Source organism: Rhinolophus ferrumequinum, chromosome 2, assembly GCF_004115265.2.
Source record: "Rhinolophus ferrumequinum isolate MPI-CBG mRhiFer1 chromosome 2, mRhiFer1_v1.p, whole genome shotgun sequence".
In the NCBI taxonomy this organism is placed as follows: domain Eukaryota; kingdom Metazoa; phylum Chordata; class Mammalia; order Chiroptera; family Rhinolophidae; genus Rhinolophus; species Rhinolophus ferrumequinum.
This window is the reverse complement of record NC_046285.1, coordinates 108,300,264-108,319,379: the sequence shown is the minus strand read 5'-3', so window position 1 is coordinate 108,319,379 and position 19,116 is coordinate 108,300,264. Positions and strand designations below refer to the sequence as shown.

General features: G+C 56.4%; 1 protein-coding gene across 1 annotated transcript in view; it reads right to left on the bottom strand.

Moving 5' to 3' along the window:
- COL18A1 (collagen type XVIII alpha 1 chain) overlaps window positions 1-2,073 on the bottom strand; it is a 47,434-nt gene extending 45,361 nt beyond the window's left edge. Inside the window, exon 1 of the mRNA XM_033126451.1 lies at window positions 1,365-2,073. Within this exon, the coding sequence (XP_032982342.1) occupies window positions 1,365-2,058 (694 nt within the window). The 5' untranslated portion in view covers window positions 2,059-2,073. The remainder of the gene's footprint in view (window positions 1-1,364) is intronic.
- Between the last annotated feature and the right edge of the window lie 17,043 nt (window positions 2,074-19,116).

Here is a 19,116-nt window from a genome sequence, read left to right as displayed (position 1 = left end):
AGGGAGCAGGCGCAGCTCAGGGCCCCCACCTGAGCGCAGAGGCTGCAGCTGCCCTCCTCTCCCCCCCAATTGGAGGGGCAGAGAGGCTGCGCTTTCGGGCTCACGGACCTGGGCTGGGGAGGCCCCATGTGAGCTCTGCACTCACAGACTATTGGCATGGTGGTGACCTCGCGCCCTTCAGAGCAGCAAATGCCCCCACCCTGCAGCCCCCTCTGCCCACAGGCTGGGGCCACAGGAAGGACATCAGACACTATGGTGGTAGTGGCCAGAATTATGTCGGAATCCTGGCTGGTGCCACTGTGCCTCAGTTTCCCCTCCATGACTGGGTGTGTAACGGGCTGTCTCAGAGCGTGGGGAGGACGAAATGAATTAAAATGCTTGGGCAGGGGTTGCTCTGTTAGGGGCCGGTGTAGGCCTCTCCAGACCTCAGCCTCCCCCCTGCAGAGGAGGCATTGCACGCCTCCTGCCCAAGGGTGTAACAGGCACTTAGATGTGTGACAGACCAGAAAGACCCAGCATTGGGGGTGGAGGGCTCTGTGCCAGGTTCACACCAGCCTTGGCCGAGCTTGCCTGGCAGGGCAAAAAGGAAGGGGTGGGCGGGCAGGCGGGCTGGCCATTATCTGCAGCCGGCCCAATGAACACACAGTACCCATCCTCCTGGGCCGGGAGCGAGGCACAGGTAACCGGCAGCCTGCCCCCATCCAGGTGGCTCCAGCATGCATCCTCCAGGGCCTCACAGAACTGGCGGCAGGGAGGCGGGGCGGGTGGGGGGCCAGCACCGCAAGGGGGGGCCAACAGCAGGCAGAAGAACCAGGAGAGGAAGCGGTGGCAGTGCGTCCGGAGGAGGCCCCCCCAGGCCCTCCAGGCCACCAGCACCTCCTCTCTGCTCGCGTGGTGGAGGTGGTTGGGCAGCCAGGAGTGCCCGATGCCCAGGTGGCTGCAGACCGGCAGTGAGGGTGGCAGGGGCAGGCAGCGGCCCACGGTGGGGCGGAGAGGATGCCCGGTGGGGGTCAGCGGCCTGGCCCCAAGCAGTGCAGAGTTATTAGCAAGACCAGGCCCCACAGAATTAGCCACGCGGGGAACCCAAGCACCACTGTCCCCAGTTAAAGCTGAGAGTGAGATTTGAGACAGCTGGGCCGGGGAGTCAGAGGAGAGAGCCGCAGGGGCAGTGTGCACACCCGGGGAGCCCGTCACCAGGGGAAGCAGAAGTAGCGAGCGCCTTCGAGTGTCAGGGCGTCGGTGCTGCTGGTGCGGACGGGCTGCCACAGGCCAGGCGCCTTTGCGATCCAGATCCTGGGGCCACCCCGGAGACTGCCGGCTTCCCCAAGGAGGGGGCCCGCCCCGCACGGTGGAGAGCGCTCTACCTGGGGGTGTTGGTGGCACCAAGGGCTCCCTGAGCAGTGCCCGGGGTCTGCCTGGGGAGGGAGGTGGCTGGGTGGGCACTGGCAGCGTGCCAGCCTCCGTCCTCGGGGTGTCCGGAGAGCTTGGGGTCCCGCTGCTCAGCCAGAGAGTGGTGCCGTTCTCCTGGGATGCGCTAGAGGGCCCAGGAAGAGTGAGGGGCAGCGTGGGGGTCACCGTGAGGTTCGTGCTCTCGGTGGGGGTGATGTCACCCCACAGCTGGAGGAAGCTCCGGATGCCCATAGCTACATTCAGGATCTTGACTCCGACGCCAGCAATGTTTTCCTCCTTCGTGTCCGGGCTCGAGGTAGAGGCGTTGGGGGCAGCGGAGGCCTCGCCCTGGCCAGCCTCCAGCCTCTCCAGGGGCAGCTCAGGGCTGGCAGGGGCTGTCCCCTGCTCAGTGGGGCCATCCTGAGGGGCCACGTGCGTGGTGCTAACCTCCGTGGGCTGCGCGGGTGAGCTGCTCGGGGGTCCGGAGACCGGCGCGGCCGTGGGCTCAGCGTCCCCGGTGAAGGACCACAGCCCATCGGAGCGGGCGGCACCCAGGCAGCAGGCGAGCAGCAGCAGCAGCAGCAGGCGGCAGCGGCCGCTGAGGTCCGGAGCCATCAGGGTTGTGCGCTGCGCCCGAGCGCGGGCCAGTGGGACAGCGGGCAGGCGCATGCAGTCGGGGGTGGGGCCAGCCCGGCTCCGCCCTCCCCGCCCACGGCAGGACCGGCTCCCCCATGCAGGTTTCCAAGCAGCCGTCTTCCACCTCCTCACTCTCACAGCAGGAAAAGGACGCAAGTCTCCATATCAAGGCGACAGTCACCCTCGGGAGTTATCACACCTCTTTAAAGCAGCCAGATTCCAAGGGGCCAAGAGGACATTTAAGCACATTCAATGGAATTCCCAACTCCTTGGGCTGTGAGCTAGAGGAGGCCTCAGCACACTGCCGCGGATCCCTGCGTGGGGTGTGAGGGCTCCGGGCCAGCACCCCATCCCGGGGCAGCCCCTCCTGGCCCTGCAGCTTGGGCGCCCTCCGCAGAGCCCCGCCCCAGGAGAAGGCGCCTAGAACGTCCCCTCGTCCCCTAGGGGGCGTCTGCTCTGGGCACCCCAGGATAAGGAGGCAGTAGCCCCCGGCCACACTCGCCCACCACCCTCTGTGACTGGAGCCGCTCCAACTGAGAACAGCCTGGGAAGCCTGGCCTGGGGCAAAAACCACAACCTAAAAATGTTCAACTTGTTCCAAGCCCAATTCTACTGCAATTGTTGCTTGAGACATCCGACAAGGGAGGGGCCATGAGGGACAAGGTCCCCACCTGCTTAGAGACCCCCCTCCTCGGGCGTCCATCACCCCACCCCATCACAGACGCCAGCCTGCCCTCACTCCATCTGACCAGAGACCATGCGCTAGGGCCCAGCACTGGGGACACACCACCTTTTGTGACACCCTGGCCCCCTGGCCCCCTTTTTCCACTCCTCCTCGAAGTCATGCGGCGGGGGGTGGGGGTAGGGGGGTGGGGGGTGTCTCAGTTAACCCCTGGGGACTGACTGCTTGAAAGGGACAGAACACAGCAGCAGTTGGGCACAAGGGGAAAGGAGATTATGGGATGTATTGACTCATGTCACCATTGATAGCAGGTTCCACATGGACAGACATCTTCCCCTGCCGCCACCACCACCACCACCACCACCACCATGGCCACCCTCGCCCCCAGAGCTCAGCCACAGTGTGTAGAGCACCCCAGCTGCACGAGCCCTGCCCACAGCCCTGGTGCCAGCCCCGGGTGGGGCCGTGGAGCTACCTCCTCTCGGCTGTGTCTTTACCAGGCACCTCTTCCGGGCAGTGTCCCAGGAAGGGAGGGGACCTGGTCATTGCCCCTGCTCCAGAGGGTGTTAGCCAGGTCAGCCTGCAGCTGGACAGTTCCCACTGTGCCCCAACTCCCTCCCTTTGTAAAACCTCAGATAGCAAGCACTTCCTTCTGTGCAAGACACTGGAAGGACGCTGCCACGTGTAAGTCCTGCCAGTGCCCGCACTGGGGTTGCTTGGGACCTACTACGTGCACTGGTGTCTGACTTTGATGATGGCTGTCACCCACCCCACAGTGCCAGGCAGGCCCCAGTGCCCACGCAGCACCCACTCTCTATGCTGTCCTATGAATTCCCAGCCCGAGTGGGGTCCCCAGCTCTGGGCAGTGGCTGGAGGAGTGCTCCTAGTAGACAGACACTGCCCCAAGCTCCCTGACATGCTGCAGCTGTTACAAGGCTGTAAGGCAGGGTGGGCACAGCCCCAGGCTCAGTGCCCAGTGCCTCCTCCATTCTGGGAGCCTGAGCCCGGCACGGTCATCAGCCATTGTACGGACGTACAAATGAGAAAACTGAGGCACCAGGCCAGATGCCTGGCTCCAGAGGGTAGAGCCCAGGAGAACCCAAGCCAGGATGGGATTAGCACGCACTCTCACCCTCACATTCACACACACACACACACTGCTTTTAGCAGCACATTGCACACGGGGCCCCACATGTGCTCTGCACGCCAGCTATCCATCCCTTCTGCCCAGGGCCCCTCTCCAGGCTGTACTGGGGTCTTGGTCCACCCTCCCAAAGCAGGGTTCAGCAGTGATAGCAGCTCTGGTGACACAGCCCTGAAGACGTGTCCCCAACTCAGAACAGAGTATTAGATCAATTGCATTCCATCCAAAGGGCAGGGCTTAGCTGTGTGGGATGAGAACTCACAGTTTTAGGACAGCTGAGACACGTCCCCTCTTGAAAGGTGGGGGCACCCCACATGCAAACGCCTGTCTCAGCCAGGCCTGGTTCCCAACATTCATCCCCACAATGCTGAGAATTCTTAGAAATTCCCGCCACTAATGTGATTTTATGCCTAATGTGTCTGGAAAATCAGGAGAGAAATTCCAAAGGTCTGGACGGAGAGGGGGCTGGGCTCTTTGTGGCCGCGCCCAATTCCCCACTGGCTGTCCCGATGGCCCTGGGCATAGAGCCAGGAGCGAGGCGCGAGGCTCAGGAGGCACCTCCGCCACTGCCCTGCGGAGAGGGGGAGGCTGTCCACACCGCGCCCCACACTCCAGAGCGTGCCCTTGCTGCCACCCCCGCAAGCCACTGCCACCTCTGAGCGCTTCTGCACGTCCCACATCCAACGGCCTGCCCTGCCCCGAGTCGGCAGAGCTGTCTCTGACGGCCATCAAATTCAGCTGGAGGGACACACCGGACCTCCGCCTCCGGGATGTTATCAGACAGCGAGGGAATTTTAAATTATGGAAGAGAGTCCAGGACCTGAGTGGAGACAGGTAAATGGCACCGTGAGTCACAAGGGATGGCTGCCTCTTTCACAGGATTCTGAGAGCATCCTTGGAACGAACCAAAAATCACTCGCTGTGTCTATGAGAGCCGCTGAGCCCCAGCAGAGCGCCTTCCTCTGCTTTCGTCTCCCCGCACGCAGGGACCATCCCTCCCTCCCTCCTGAAACGCCCTCTGCTCATCTCCATCCATGACACACACAGAGCACGGCCCGAGTCAGATGGTCTCCCCACCCGTTTCCTGTTAATCCACCCCCAGGGCTTTCCATGTGTACGTGCGTGTGAGTGTCTAGGTGTGGATGTGTTTGTGTCTGTGAGCACGTGTGCACGCACGTGTGTCGGTGCCTGTATCTGTCATGCACCTGTGTCTGTGTGCACGCATGTGCACGTGTCTGTGTACATGCACATGAGGTGTGTGTGTGTGTGTGCATGCCTGTGCGTGCACACGCATGTGCTGTCTGTGTCTCCATGCCTCCACTCACTCGCATGCAGACAGAGTCCTGGAATGCATGGTAGGCTCTCGGGCCGAAATGGGAAGTCCTGCCGGGCCGGCTGGACGGGCATCCCTGGGGTCTGCACAGCAGGAGCCCTGAGGAGGTGTGATCAGATAAGCACGTGGAAGGCACTGAGCACACACCCATCTGCGTGGCTGTCATTCTGAATGACCCCCCAGGTTCTAAGTGCTCCTAAGCCCTCTTGCCACCCCCTGGTGGCCTCCTGGACACCCCCTGGCGAGCTCTTCCACACGCCTGCCTGGGGCCTGTACACAACCCCGGGCACAGGAACACCGTCCTTCTGCATCCCAGAAGGGGCCCCGGGGTAGGGGCACTGACAGAGAAAATCAGCTCTGAGCACCTGGAAGCAAGCCTGCCTCAGGACCTCAGAGACCGGCGTTCAGTTTGCTCAGCTCTCAGAGACCCCTGTGTTGTGAGCTCAGATGTTGCCCCGACCTACCCCTTTACATTGTCCCCTGCCCGTGGACACTCCCTGAGCCAGGAGTTTCCTCCAGAGTCCCCTCTTTAGTGCCCTGGGTCCTCTCTCTTTTTCCTCACTCGGAGACCAGAGATTGTCCAAGACATGTGGGCCTGAGAGGAGCTGGTCAGCCCTGGCACAGGTCCCTGTCCCCTGCCTGATGACCAGCGCTGGCCTGGCAGGTGTCCGTGAGCCTCCCTGGAGCAGCCCCAGTAACCATGCTCCCAGCACCCACTGCCTGGGGACACTCGCCTGGGTGGCGACACGTCCCATGAAGGTCTGTACACTGTGTGCACATATCCAGCTCTTCCGAAATGCAAACATGACCTCATCTTTCTGAGGTGCAGTTAGCTTACAATCATCTTAAGTGTCCAAACGCTCTGCCTGAACTCCATTATGTGGTGACTTTTTCGAGCCACAGTGACAAAGGACCCAGCTCCTGAGATGCCCCATGGAGGTGCTGTGGCTGGGGGCGCAGGGGGCTGCTGGGTGAGCTCTCAGCAGCCTCTGGACGGTCACTGCACAGCCAGGCACCTCCCCCGCCTCCCCTCCCAGCAGCCACTGAGCCTCGGGGTTGCTGTGATGAGTAGGTGTCCATGCAGCAGGACGCCATGGGCACCTCCCCTCCCTGGTGGTGCTCAGTCACCGAGGAACCCTCCTGGTCCCACTGCCAAGTGACAGCCGAAAGATCTAAGGTGGCAGCGGGAATGTTGCAACACCATCGATTAATAATTTCTAACCAGCAGGCTGTCTAGGCCTGCTCTGTGCCTCAGTTCTCAGTGAGGTCCAAACCCATGTCCTCCCCAGTGGGGCAAGCAGACCCCATGCGCACAGTGAGCTCTTTCTTACGTCTGCCAGACACACGTCACTCAGCTTAGCCCCCAGTGTTTGGGGCGGCGGTGCTGCCTGGTGGGAAGACGCGTCTCCCAGCCCCCAGCCCCCAATTCCTCTGTGGGATAACCTTGGAACCAAAAGAACCCTCCCTTTCGGCTCCTAAATAAACACCAGTCACTGCCCAGGTCTCAGCTGGGTGGGCCGCTCCGAGAACCCCACCACTGGCCTAAGGCTGACCCTGGGCCTCCCCAGTGCCCTGGAGCTGGCTCTTGAGAAGCCACTAGGGCAGATGGGAGACCGACTTAGGAAAAGTCTCCATGGAGGCGAGAGGCAGTAGAGAGCAGACATTCTCAGGCGTTAAGTGTCTCGGGGAAAGGGTACCGTCTAGCGCAGCCTGGCAGCCACTGTAACACCTGCGCCCTCCACCTGCCCGATGGAAGGTCATGGGGAGGACATGCGGTCACCTGCGCAGGACGCTCACCAAAAGCCTGAATGCAACTGTGAGCAAGCAGCTGGACGAGGCAAGAGGCCAAGCAGTCACGACCACCAGAGCAGAGCACGCGCCGGGATGGCGCCAGGGCCACTGAGCGGAGCTGCCAGCCAGCCTCGTGCAGGACGCTCCTGGGACCATGGATGACACTGCAGTAGGGCCCGTATGTCGGAGGGCAGGACAGACTTGGCACGAGCGCCCTCGCTTTAGGAGGGACGTTTGGAAGAGCGAGGGCAACAGGTCAGGACAGGTCAGGGTGCTGCCACTCCCACTGCCAAGATAACGTGCGTGTCCTCGCACATGGGTGCCTGTGCACGTGTGTCTACAGGTATGCACGCACACGGACACACTCATGCACGGGTACAGACACGGATATGGACACAGACAGGTGAAGAGAGTGGCTGGAAACTGGCGAGTGTTAACACTGGTGAGCCGAGGTGAAGGACATCCGCGAGCAAACATTACAGGGTCCGTTCAACTGTTCTGTACCTTTGAGGTGTTCTGATGTGACAAGTTCCTAGGGAACTTCATAGATTTCTTCCCTTCAGCTCTTGGAAGGCCCTCTCAAGAGCTGTATCTCCAGAAACGCAGGTGACTCCGCAGAGGTGGTAAGAGCTGCTTTCCAGGCACCAGCCCATGTCCCCAGCCCATGGGTGTCAATCCCACCCGCAAAGCCCCTCACAGGTTGCCAGGAGGGGCTGGAGGCATGGGCCTCCTTGTATGCCACTGAAACCACAGGGGCCAGTGAATCACCCACTGCCCTGGATGTTGTCATTTAAATTCATGTACACAAAACAAAAGACCTAAAGTGCCTTCTCAGACTCAAGTTTTAGAATCCACAAGAGTCTTTCAAGCCCCTACCCAAAACAAAGCAGAAATTTTTACTGACCTTAGCATCTCCTTTAAGAAACAAGGGGTCCCCCTACTTTGCGCCTCTTTTTTCAAGATTGTTTGGCTATTAAGGGAACCTTGAAATTCCATATGAATATTAGGGTTGGTTTGGCAACTCCCACAAAGACATCAGCGTGGATTCTGATGGGGGTGGCATGACATCTTAATGTCAAGTCTTCTGATTTATGAAAAAGGGAGGTTTTTACATTTCTTTAGATCTTCCTCAATTTTCCTCTAAATTGCTTTTTAGTTTTCAGTTTACAAGTTTTGCACTTCTTTTGTTGAATTTACTCCTAAGTATTTCATTCTTTTTGAGACTGCCGTGAATTTTAATTTTTGGATTGTTCAAAATGTGTATAGAAACAATTGATTTTTTTTATTGATCTTGTTTCCTGCAACCTTACTGAATTTATTTATTATTTTAATAGGTTTTTAGTGGATTCCTTAGGGCTTACACACGTAAGACGTCATCAGAGAACAGAGCACAATGTGTGAGGGGACGTCCTTGTCTGTCTCGAGATCTTGAGGGAAACACCAGCCGTTCACCACTAAGTCTGACGTTAGATAGAGGTGGGCTTTTCAGAGATGCCTTTTACAGGGTTGAGGAAGTTCCCTTCTGTTCCTACTTTGTTGAATGTTTTTATCATGAAAGGCTGTTGAACTCTGTCATATGCCTTTTCAGTGTCTACTGAGATGACCATGTGATCTGCATTTTTTATTCTATTGCTGTGATGAATTACATAGATTTTCAGACATTAAACCAGCCTTGCAATCCTGGGATAAAGCCTGCTTGGTCATGGGGTATAACTGTTTTTCTATGTTGCTAGTATTTAAGCATTTTTGTGTCCACATTCATACAAGATATTGATCTGTAGTTTTCCTTTTGTGTGTGTGATGTCTTTCTTTGTCTGGTTCTGGAATCCAGGTAATACTGGCCTCACAAAATGAGGTAGGAAGTGTTTCGCCCTCGTTTATTTTTTTAAATTGAACCGGCAACCTTGTAATTGAGAGCTCACACTCTAACCAACTGAGCCATCCGGCTGCCCCAAGAACTGGTTTTAATTCTTCTTTAAATCTTTGGTAGAATTCAGCAGTGAAGCCGGGCTTCTCTTTATGGTTAGTTTTTGGATTGTCACATCAATTTCTTCACTTGTTAAGCTCTATTTAAGTTGTCTATTTCTCATTAAGTTTCAGTAGTTTGTATCTTTATAGAAATTTGTCAATTCCATCTAGGTTATCTAATTTGTCAACCTACTGTTGTTGATAGTATTGGGTTAGAATGTTGAGGCTGGAACAAAGCTGGAGGACTCAAACTTACAAATTTCAAAACTTACTACAAAGCTAAGTAACCAAGACAGTGTGGTATCAGCCAAGGATAGACACAGAGGTCAGTGGAACAGAACTGAGAGCTCTGAAAGAAACTCATACATCTATGGTAAATGGATTTTTGACAAGAGTGCCCACAGCATTCAGTGGGGAAAGAAAAATATTTCAACAAATAGTGCTGGAAAAACAGAAGAGCTACAAGCAAAAGAATGAAATCAGACCCCTATCTCACACCACACACAAATTTAAAATGGATCAAAGACTTAAATGGAAGACCAAAACTATAAAACTCTTAGAAGAAAACACAGGAATAAATCTTCATGACCTTGGGTTTGGCAAAGGATTCTTACATGACACCAAACGTCTAAGTGACACAAGAAAAAAACAGGTAAGTTGAACTTCATCAAAACTTAAAACATTTGTGCTTCAAAGGACACCATCAAGAAAGTGAAAGTAAAACCCACAGTTGGGAGAAAATATTTGCAAATCATATCTGATAAAGGATTTGTATCTAAAATATATAATGAACACATACAACCCAACAATAAAACGATAGACAATGCAGTTAAAAAGTGTGCAAAGCCTCGAGTAGACATACTGTGTTTCCCCAAAAATAAGACCTAGCCGTACCATCAGCTCTAATGCGTCTTTTGGAGCAAAAATTCATATAAGACCTGGCCTTATTTTAATACAAGACCCGGTCTTATAATATTATATATTATAATATAAGACCAGGTCTTATATGAATTTTTGCTCCAAAAGACGCATTAGAGCTGATGGTCTGGCTAGGTCTTATTTTCGGGAAACGCGGTAGCTCCGAGGAAGACACGCAAGCGACCAAGCAGCACAAGAAAAGGTGCTCACTGTTTTCAGTCGTCAGGGAGATGCAAAGCAAAACCACAGTGAGAGCCCACCTCACACACCCACTAGCACGACTAGGATCAAAAAGACAGACAATAAATCACAAGTGCTGGCGAGGATGTGGCGAAGTCACAACACTCACGCTGCTGGTGGGGATGTGAAATGAAGCCACTTAGGGAATCGGTCTGGCGGTTCCTCCCACTATCAAATATAGAGCCATCCTACGTCCCAGAAATGCCACTCTAGATGTGAACACAAGAGAAATGAAAATAGGCCACACAAACGCTTGTGCGTGAGTGTCCATGCCGCATTACTCACAACCACCACAAGGTGGAAACGTCCCAAACGTCCATCAACTGCTGAGTGATAAAGAAAACATGGCCCATCCACACACTCGAGTGTCACTCGGCCATAAAAAGGAGCGAGACCCTGACACTTGCTGCAACGTGCTGACACAGAAGGCCACAACAGAATGACCCCACGTACATGAAATGTCCAGAACAAGCAAATCCATACCAGGCAGGCTCATGATCGCTCAGGGCGGGGGATGAAAACGAAAGGGCTTCTTTCTGAAATTCTGAAATAATGGAAATGTTCTAAATTGGCTGTGATGAAGTCGCACCTTTGTCTTTGAATTCACAAAAGCACCGAACTGCGGTAACTAGTTTAGATGGTACGCTAGCAGGTTGCATGGTGTGTGAATTCATTTCGACAGAGCTGTTTACAAAAAGAACCCAGGGAGACTGCGTCAGAGTTTTCAAGCCACACAACCCTAAACACTGCTTAATTTGCATTTATTTGACTGCTGGTGCAATAGATTTTTTAAAATATATTTGACGTAAGCATTTTTTCCTTTACAAATTCATTTTCTAAAGGAGTATTTGCCATCTTTTAAAAACTGGGGAGTGGACACGGGTCATCTTTGCTGCTAATGACGTTTGGCAAACTCGTTGTGGTCCTTTCAGGAAATGCAGCCTTCCTTTTTCTCCCTGCTCAGTCTGCACACAGGCGTGTGTTCACTCCTACAGGCTGGAGGCTGACACTTAGTGGGCACTGTGTACAAGGCGCATCAGAACGACCCTCCACGTCCCTGAGGATGTAAACCTCACAACCCACCACCGGAGCTCAGGGCAGGAGGTGGCTGGTCCTACAGTGGGAACAGGGCAGTGAGGACCCCCCGGCTCTGGGCCCCACACAAACTGCATGGCTATGTGTTAATTCTTCACCTTACAGGGACATACTTTCCTTCTTTCATTCAACAAATACTGGCTTCTGTGTGCCCAGCCCTGTTCTGGGCACTCAGTTATAGTGCAGGGAAGCCACCACGAGTGGACAGGAAGGAGATAAAGCAGGCGAGAGACAGCAGAGGACACAGGGTGACGACCCCAGACGAGGATGTGGGACAAAAGACGATGGAAAGAAGCAACGTGTCCCTCACCCCACCCCCAGGAGGCAGGCTCCCCACAGAGGGACACCAAATGCTTATGCAGTAATGTGGTCTCCCCCTTGGAAGGGCCAGACACCTGCTCAGCCTCCCAGGAGGGGGACAGGCAACAATGCGGCCAGCAGGGAGGGTGCTCCCTTTCTAGGACCAGTGTCATTCCAGTGTCCTCATGAGTCCTGCTTAATGGATTCTTTACCAGGAACAAAGTTCAAGTGTCCTGTCCATGAATCCAGCCACACGATGGATTGGAAGAAACAGGGCTGGTGTTTCTTCCAATAAAGGCTCTTGACCTAGGAAGTTAATACTTGACCAGTGTTTCCACCGAAGTGTCTGGGAAACCTGGTGTGAGGACAGAGCCAGGAGTGCAGTTTCCAGGCTCTCGCCCTCACGTGGAAAGGTGCTCACTCAGGTAGTAAATGGCCGTCAACTGTGATTGGATGGCCATCAGCTGTGGCTAGTTGGCCGTCAGCTGTAACCAGTGAGCCATTGGCCACTAACATAACTGCCATGGCTAGGCTAGCAGTGGATGGGGGCTGAGCTAGCAAGCGCGGACTGCAGCTAGCAAGTGGGGTTGGGTGGTTGGCAGAGAAGCGGATGGCAGATTGTGCATCATGTGGATCCTGCTTCCTGTGTCTCCAACCCAGCCGCCAGCGAGAATATAGTGGTACGACTCCCCTATCTATGGCTCTGTGGGTGTTCCTTTTTGGCCTCACCATATTCTGCGTTCTTGAGAGGGGAGCGGGACCAGAGGCCCTGCCTGACACATGGCATTGCAGTGTCACATTGCTGCTTCATCCTCCAGATGTGGGGAAAAGTAAGTGCTAAATGTGGGCTCATCCCCACGACCCCCAAATAAGGGCACAGCATAGCCCCAGCCCGTGACCCTCTAGAACTCGTGAAGACATGGAAGGACAGGAGGCCTTGGCCATGGGGGCAGGTGGCCCAAGCACCATAAGGGCCCCCCCAGAACTCAACTCCATTTGTGAGTTGGGCTCCCGAGGGCGGGGCTGAGGGGCGACCAGCAGAGAAGACAGGGACCGGCGGAGACAGTCAGCGGTGAACGGGTCTGGTCAGGTTTTAAGGGTTTTGCAGGTTGTTCATTAACTGGGTTTAATGGAGACTGGAGGGCAGGCTCATGTGCCAGGTTCCCACAGGGAGGGTGTGGAGCAGCTGATCTGCTCAGCCCCCACCGGTGACGGCGGTGCAGCCAGGTAGGGGGGACGAGTCAAGCACCTGCACGTGCCAACACCCCAAGTCCACCAACACCCCCAGGTCGCACACCATAACCACTGGGCCTGGCCAGGGCCATACGGCTGACAAGGGCAACTGGGGGTCCCCGAACCCCGCTCTGAGTACAGACCACCACACGGGCAGCACTCAGGTCTGCTCCTCACCCCTTTCCAGGCACACAGCAGGAACTCAGAAATAGCCACCTGACCATGGAACACTCGGCACACCCCAGGTGTCTCCCCCAGAGACAGAGGAGGGCACCTGCAGTGACTGCCGCAGCACAGCCACCCAGACGGCCGCAGGCCCCCGGTGCCCCTGCGATTCCAGGGCAGTGCCACCCCCAGGAGCCACCCTCTGGGCCCGCACCACGGCCAGTCAGGGCAGGAGCCGGTGTCTGGAGCTGCAGCTGCCTTTGTAATTTCACATCCACCCGAGTCCTGGATGCCCCACCGGGCATTTCGTCAACAGCAGGGCCCTCACTCACTCCACAGGCCCGTGCCTTCGGGGGAGGGGGCGCGGAGTCCGCAGAGCAGGGATTTGGAAGGCTGGGGTGAGAGTGCATCTCTGGGTTCAGACACAGCAGGAACCGGCTTTGGGCTGGGTGCCACCAGGCCTGAATGCCAGCCCACAGGGCTGCACAGGACACGGACAGGTGAGGGCAGTGCCGAAGCCAGGCACTGTGGAGCCCCAAGCTACCCTGGCAGAGTGTACTTTTCCCTCCTGCCCTCCTGGGTCACTGGGTGGCGTGACCCAAAGGCTGACCACGTGCACATCCACGCCATGTCACAGGGGTCTGGGGGCTCACAGGTGGTGGGAGACAAAATGTGTTGGAGATGCTGCAGCAGTTTGAATGGTGGCCCTAAAAAGATACGCCTAAACCCCGTAGTACCTGTGAACAAGACCGTATCAGGAACAAGGGTCTTTGCTGATGCAACTAGTTAAGGATCTCAAGATGACATCATCCAGAGTGGGCCCCGAATCCAATGACAAGTGTCCTTATAAGAGAGAAGGAGAGAGTCACGTGATGCAGAGCAGAAGCCACGTGATGATGGAGCCAAGACTGGAGTGATGTGGCCACAAGCCAGAGACGCCTGGAGCCCCAGAAGCTAGAAGAGGCAGGAAGGACCCTCCCCTGGAGCCCCCGGAGGGAGCAGGCCTTGCGACACCTGGACCTCAGATTCCTGGCCCCTGAACTGGGAGAGAATCTGTTTCTGCTGTTTTAGGTCCCCGAGTAAGGTAACAGCGACGGCAACCCCAGGGGCTCCCAGGGACCGCTAGGACTGGTGGGAGCAGCAGGGGGCCGAGGGAAAGGGGCAGGGGGAGGGGAGCAGCAGAGCCCACTGGAGCCCGACGGCTTTGTTGAGCAGGCAGGGCCGCGACCTGCCCACTGCCAGTGCTGGCACCCTCGTCTGCAGTAGAAACAGCCGCTGTCCAGGCACCAGGCATACTGGGTACATGAGCAGCTGTCTGTGTGAAGTGAGGCCATCTGGAGCAGAGCAAAGGCCACCAAAGCCCACCTGGCCCTCCCAAGGATGACCACGGCACAGCACTGGGGACAGTGCCTATGGCACTCCCAGGCAGGAGGATCGCACGGGTCACCTCTGAGTCAACCCAGGCTCCTTGATTCAGTGGCCTCTACTGGGAGGTGGTCTCAGTCTTTGCTGGCTCTCCTTGCAAGAACGTGACCTTCGTGGAGCTCAGCCCCCAGCTTGGGGTGAGTGCAGTGTGCCCTTCCACTGGCTCAGGTCAGGAAGCAGAGGGAAGCCTGTGCCCTGCCCCCGCCCGCCGGCCACATGCTCCGCAGAGACAGGCTGCAACAAGTTCTGTTTTCTCCTCGCTGTGAAATCTTCACAGCAAGAATGCGGGCAAATCCAGGGATGAGAAACAACTAAAGAGCTTGGGGGACCTCCTGGTTGTAGTTTGGATTGTAGGGAATGGGACGTAAGATGTGGGAGTGTGCAGACACCCGAGCTCAATGTTTTTGTTTGAAAACAGCAAAATGCCCAAATGCCCACTCCACCCGCTGCGCACCAGCAGCTGTCTCCAGGCTGCTCCACCAGGACCCCAACTGAGGGGCTACTCCAGCCCTGTGGGCACCCTCTCACCTGCCATAGTCACCTGCACTCACGTGCATCCCGGGGGCTTCATTTGTTCTCAGCCCCTTTTCTCTGTTTACTCACCACCTTCACTCAGAGACGCTGCCGTGTTTTACGTTGGGAAGGCAAGAGAGTGACAGACGCCCAGGCAGGTGAGGTGGAGGGTCCCTGCCTGCACTGGTATTGTAATAAAATATGACAATGTGTTTCCCAAATTTTAGCCTCTCGCCCTTCATCACTGGGCTTGGGGCATGTGGCCTGGGTCCCAGTGCCAAGCTCGGCCTCCTCACCTGGCTCCCTTGAAACACCCATCCCACTGCTGGGAAACTATTTCCAGGAGCAATTGTCCTATTTTCTTAAAAGGATGAAGCAAACTGCAGCAAATGTAGTTGTCTCCGTAAGGGAAGACCAGCGTCCCCCACCTCCAGAAGAGGACTCATCAGGGAGTGGACTCTGCCCTCCCTACACCATGGCCAGACCCCCTCAACACGCTGGGGCAGCTCTGCCAGGATCTGCAGTCGGGGACAGACCACCTTCTGCTGACACAGCCCCCCACCAGAGAAAAAGAAAACCGAGTTTGTTCCACGTAATAAACCAGGGGGGTGGCAAGAAGGGAAATGTGTCCAAGAATACAAAGGGGGTGGGGCATTCAATGCTCCCACCCCCTGAAAATGACAAAGCGGGGCTTCTGATGAAGATGGGGGAGAGTCCCGAGGGTCTGGGCAGATTCTGCCCAATGAACGGTGCCAGAGAGGTGGGCTCCCGCGAGGATGGTCTGTGTAACCCCCGGGGCCTGGCCAGCAGGAGGATGGCAGGAGGTGCCAGTGTCCACGGCAGCATAGCGGCCTCTCCTCCAAATGCGCATCCACACTGGATTCCCGCAGGAGAAGCTGCGTTCCCATCAGGGCTGCAGCCCTGCTCCTACCTCGTCTCCAGGGGGCTTAGACACCACAGCAGCCTGGGCGCAGCCAGAGGTCTCTGCACTGGGCTGGGGCTGGGTCTGGCCTCCACATTTTGAAAAGCTCCCAGGTGACTCCCACAGGCAGGTGGGCATGAAATAAAATCACACAGGCCCTGCTGCCTCCGGGTCCATGGAACAGAGAGGCTGGCCCTGGTCCCGAGCTCGGCCACCCACCTGGGGGCCCTCTCCACAGGTCAAGAAGCCAGGGGGACATCATAACCCCGGTGACTGTAATGACCCGCTGCCGGAGGAATGGAGCACGCTGGGAAAAGGTAATTCCTCTAGGAATCCGGGGAACTCAATCAGGGCTGTAAGTTGGTGCCAGGAGTCCAGAAAACCTGGAATGGCCGTGCCAGCGCCACCCCACGTGGGTCCCTGCTCCCAGCCCTCTCACAGCTGCTGGTGACACAGAAGGGGTGGAAGGAACAGCGTGGCAGAGCCACCGGCTGGTCCAGGATTTCTGTTTGCTTTCACAGGAAGTCACCCAGACACACTTCAGGCTGCCCCGCTCCAATTTTCACTTCTGGCTGAACACACACCGGTGGCTGTATCACTTCGCAGACTCGTACCCAGGGCCCAGGGTGTCCAGTTTACATGCAGGGAGCCAGCCTCAAACGCCAGCCTGGGGGTCACCGCAGATAAAGCTGTCCCTCCAAATCCCGAGCCACAATCGCTTCACGCATCCAAATCTGTCCAAAGTGGCAGCAACTCGCGGAAAACCTTGCTGAGTGTGAAGAAGAGTGAAAATGCTGACGCTATACTGTGCACGGATGGAAGACGCCCTGGGTCCCGCGGAGGCGACAGGCCGGCATGCGCGCGACTGACCACCAGGGGGCGCCCCAGACCCGGGATTTCTCATCCAGGTGGAGCTCGGGACGGGAGAGCTGAACCCAAAGGTCACTTGGTTCTTCACTTGGCCGGATTTTCAAAGTATAAAAGCAGCGCACATGTTGTGCTACATAAAGGCCGAGGAAGTACCAGTGAATAACCCCCGGGTCCCACGGCCAGGTGACCTCTTCTCTGCCACAGGCACGTGCTGAACCTCGTGTCACTCAGGACTCCCCAGGCCCACCAAGGCAGACGCACGCGTTGTTAGGCAGGAGCGCAACGCGGGCGGCCCATTCACCAGCCCCTCCGGCAGTGTCGGCGCGGCTTGCTTCCTCCCCTCCCCGGGGTCTGGCTGGGTGACTCTAAGTGATGCTGAGCTCATGTCCTGACAGGTGGATGCTTTGGTTTGTGGAGTACAGATTCCCAAAATGAGGTCACCTGGTTAACGGATGAAGATCCCAGAATTTAACAGAGAGGGTGGAGTCTCTTCCAACGGTGACACCCCATCATGTACATGCCCCTGTGCAGGAAGCAGCCCCTGGGTAGTGCCAACCGGTGCTGGGAACCGGTGCCTTTGTTTCCTCTGTGGGCACGCAGGCACGGGATGGGTGTGTTTACATGTGGGACGGGCATGATGTTCGGGGGCCAGAGGGCAGAATCATGCCCGCACCCCCAGTGAACAGGTTACGTTACCCAGCAAAGGAGAATCAAGGCTGCAGGTGCATTCAGGCTGCTGCGCGTCAGCTGACCTTAAATACAGAGATTCTTCTGGATCATCAGACGGGCCCACTGTCCGCACAAGGGTCCTACAGTGGGAGAGAGGGAGGCCGAAGAGCCAGAACCAAAGAGACGGCACCACGCAGACCACTGAACCGGTCACTGCGGGTTTTAAAGATGGAGCAGGGGCCACAAGCCAAAGACAGTGGGCGCCTCTAGGAGCCAGGAAAGGCAGGAAACAGATTCTCCCCAGAGCCTGCAGGGGGAACCAGCCCTGCTGACACCCAGATTTCAGCCCGAGGAGACCCACCCCAGACTCCGACCCCGAGAACGCTAAGAGAAGACGTTTGTGCTGTGTTAAGGCACTAACTCTGTGGTCCTTTGCTACAGCAGCCCCAGGACACGCATCCACCCGGCACTTCGCACCTGCTCTGAGGTGGGGCCCTTCACCTGTGATCGCCAGCACCTGCATCTCCTCGTTCAGGGGCCCCTTCTCCATCCTCGCCCCAATATTCCAGGGGCTTCTCTGGCCACTCGTGTCACAGGCACCCTGTTTTCAGGGCACATGCTTCCTTCCAGTTTGTCCTGGTTTTTCTCCTGCACTTACTCACACTGACTCTCCATCCTCATCTTCTGAGGGTCCTGTCATGTTTGCCCCACCCCCCACCAGGAGGCCACCGGAATGTTCCCCTAAACGGCACCCTATGTGTTCAGTTTCCTTTGGACATCAGGACCTTCAGGTCAGTGCTTGTCAAACTATGGTCAAGGACCAGTTTTTCCCCTCAATCCGTTGTGGCAAATACTTTTGTAAAACACAGTAAAAAGGTCACGGTGATGCTGAATGGCTGTACATTTCTCTAAGCAGCTGCTCTGGCTCTGCCCAGCTCAGCACAGATGGAAACGGATGCTGCATGACCCCCTAGCCTCACCCACTCTCAGGGGCACTGACTGGGTCAGCGTCTGGAATTCATCTTTGTCCTGTCACAGCGAGGTCTAATCTGTGTTCTTCCAGCTGCACGGACAACGCTGCTCTCGCCCATTAACCAGGAAACTGCTCTTCCCAGGAGAACGACAAAGCTCCATCATCCCAGGTAATACACACTGCTGTGTCCTCAATGGCCAGTAAACAAGTGGCCATCGGAAAGCTCACACCCTGAGGGCTGCCCTCCCTTTCCTGGGGGGAAGCTGCCCATGTAAACCAGACCCACCAGCCATACAGGTGGGCCCCGGCCCTGGGTAAGGCGGAGGGCCGTCTGGCAAGGCTGCAGGAAGAGGAAGGAGATGTCGGCAAGAGCTCCGAGAGGAGGAGGCCGGAGACAGGCGCCCATCCCCACTGGGAGCCCCACCTGGCTGTGGGAGCACGTGCACGCGTGCGTGTGTGTGTGTGTGACAGTGTGCAAGACTGAGTGTGACTGTGAGTTTGTGTGAGTGTACGTGTGAGAGGGAGTGAGTGTGAGAGTGGGTGAGAGACCAGGCTGCTCCCTTCCCAGAAGGCACCTCACTAAACTCGGGCACTCGAACCAGCCAAAATCTCGGAGGGGACGGTGCCTCCCACTGCATACTCAGGGGACACTCCGTCAGTCCTAATGGCCCCTTCCTGTCTGCAGCCTGGGCAGCTCCGACCATGGCCTCAACCCAGCTGGCGTCCGACAAAGTCGACCTTTTCACCTAATGAAAAGCCCTTCTCATTCCGGATAAAAGCTGGAAATGGATATTTCATTAAACTTTAAAATCATAAGAAATGTGGTCTGTAGGAAGTTATAAAAATGAGC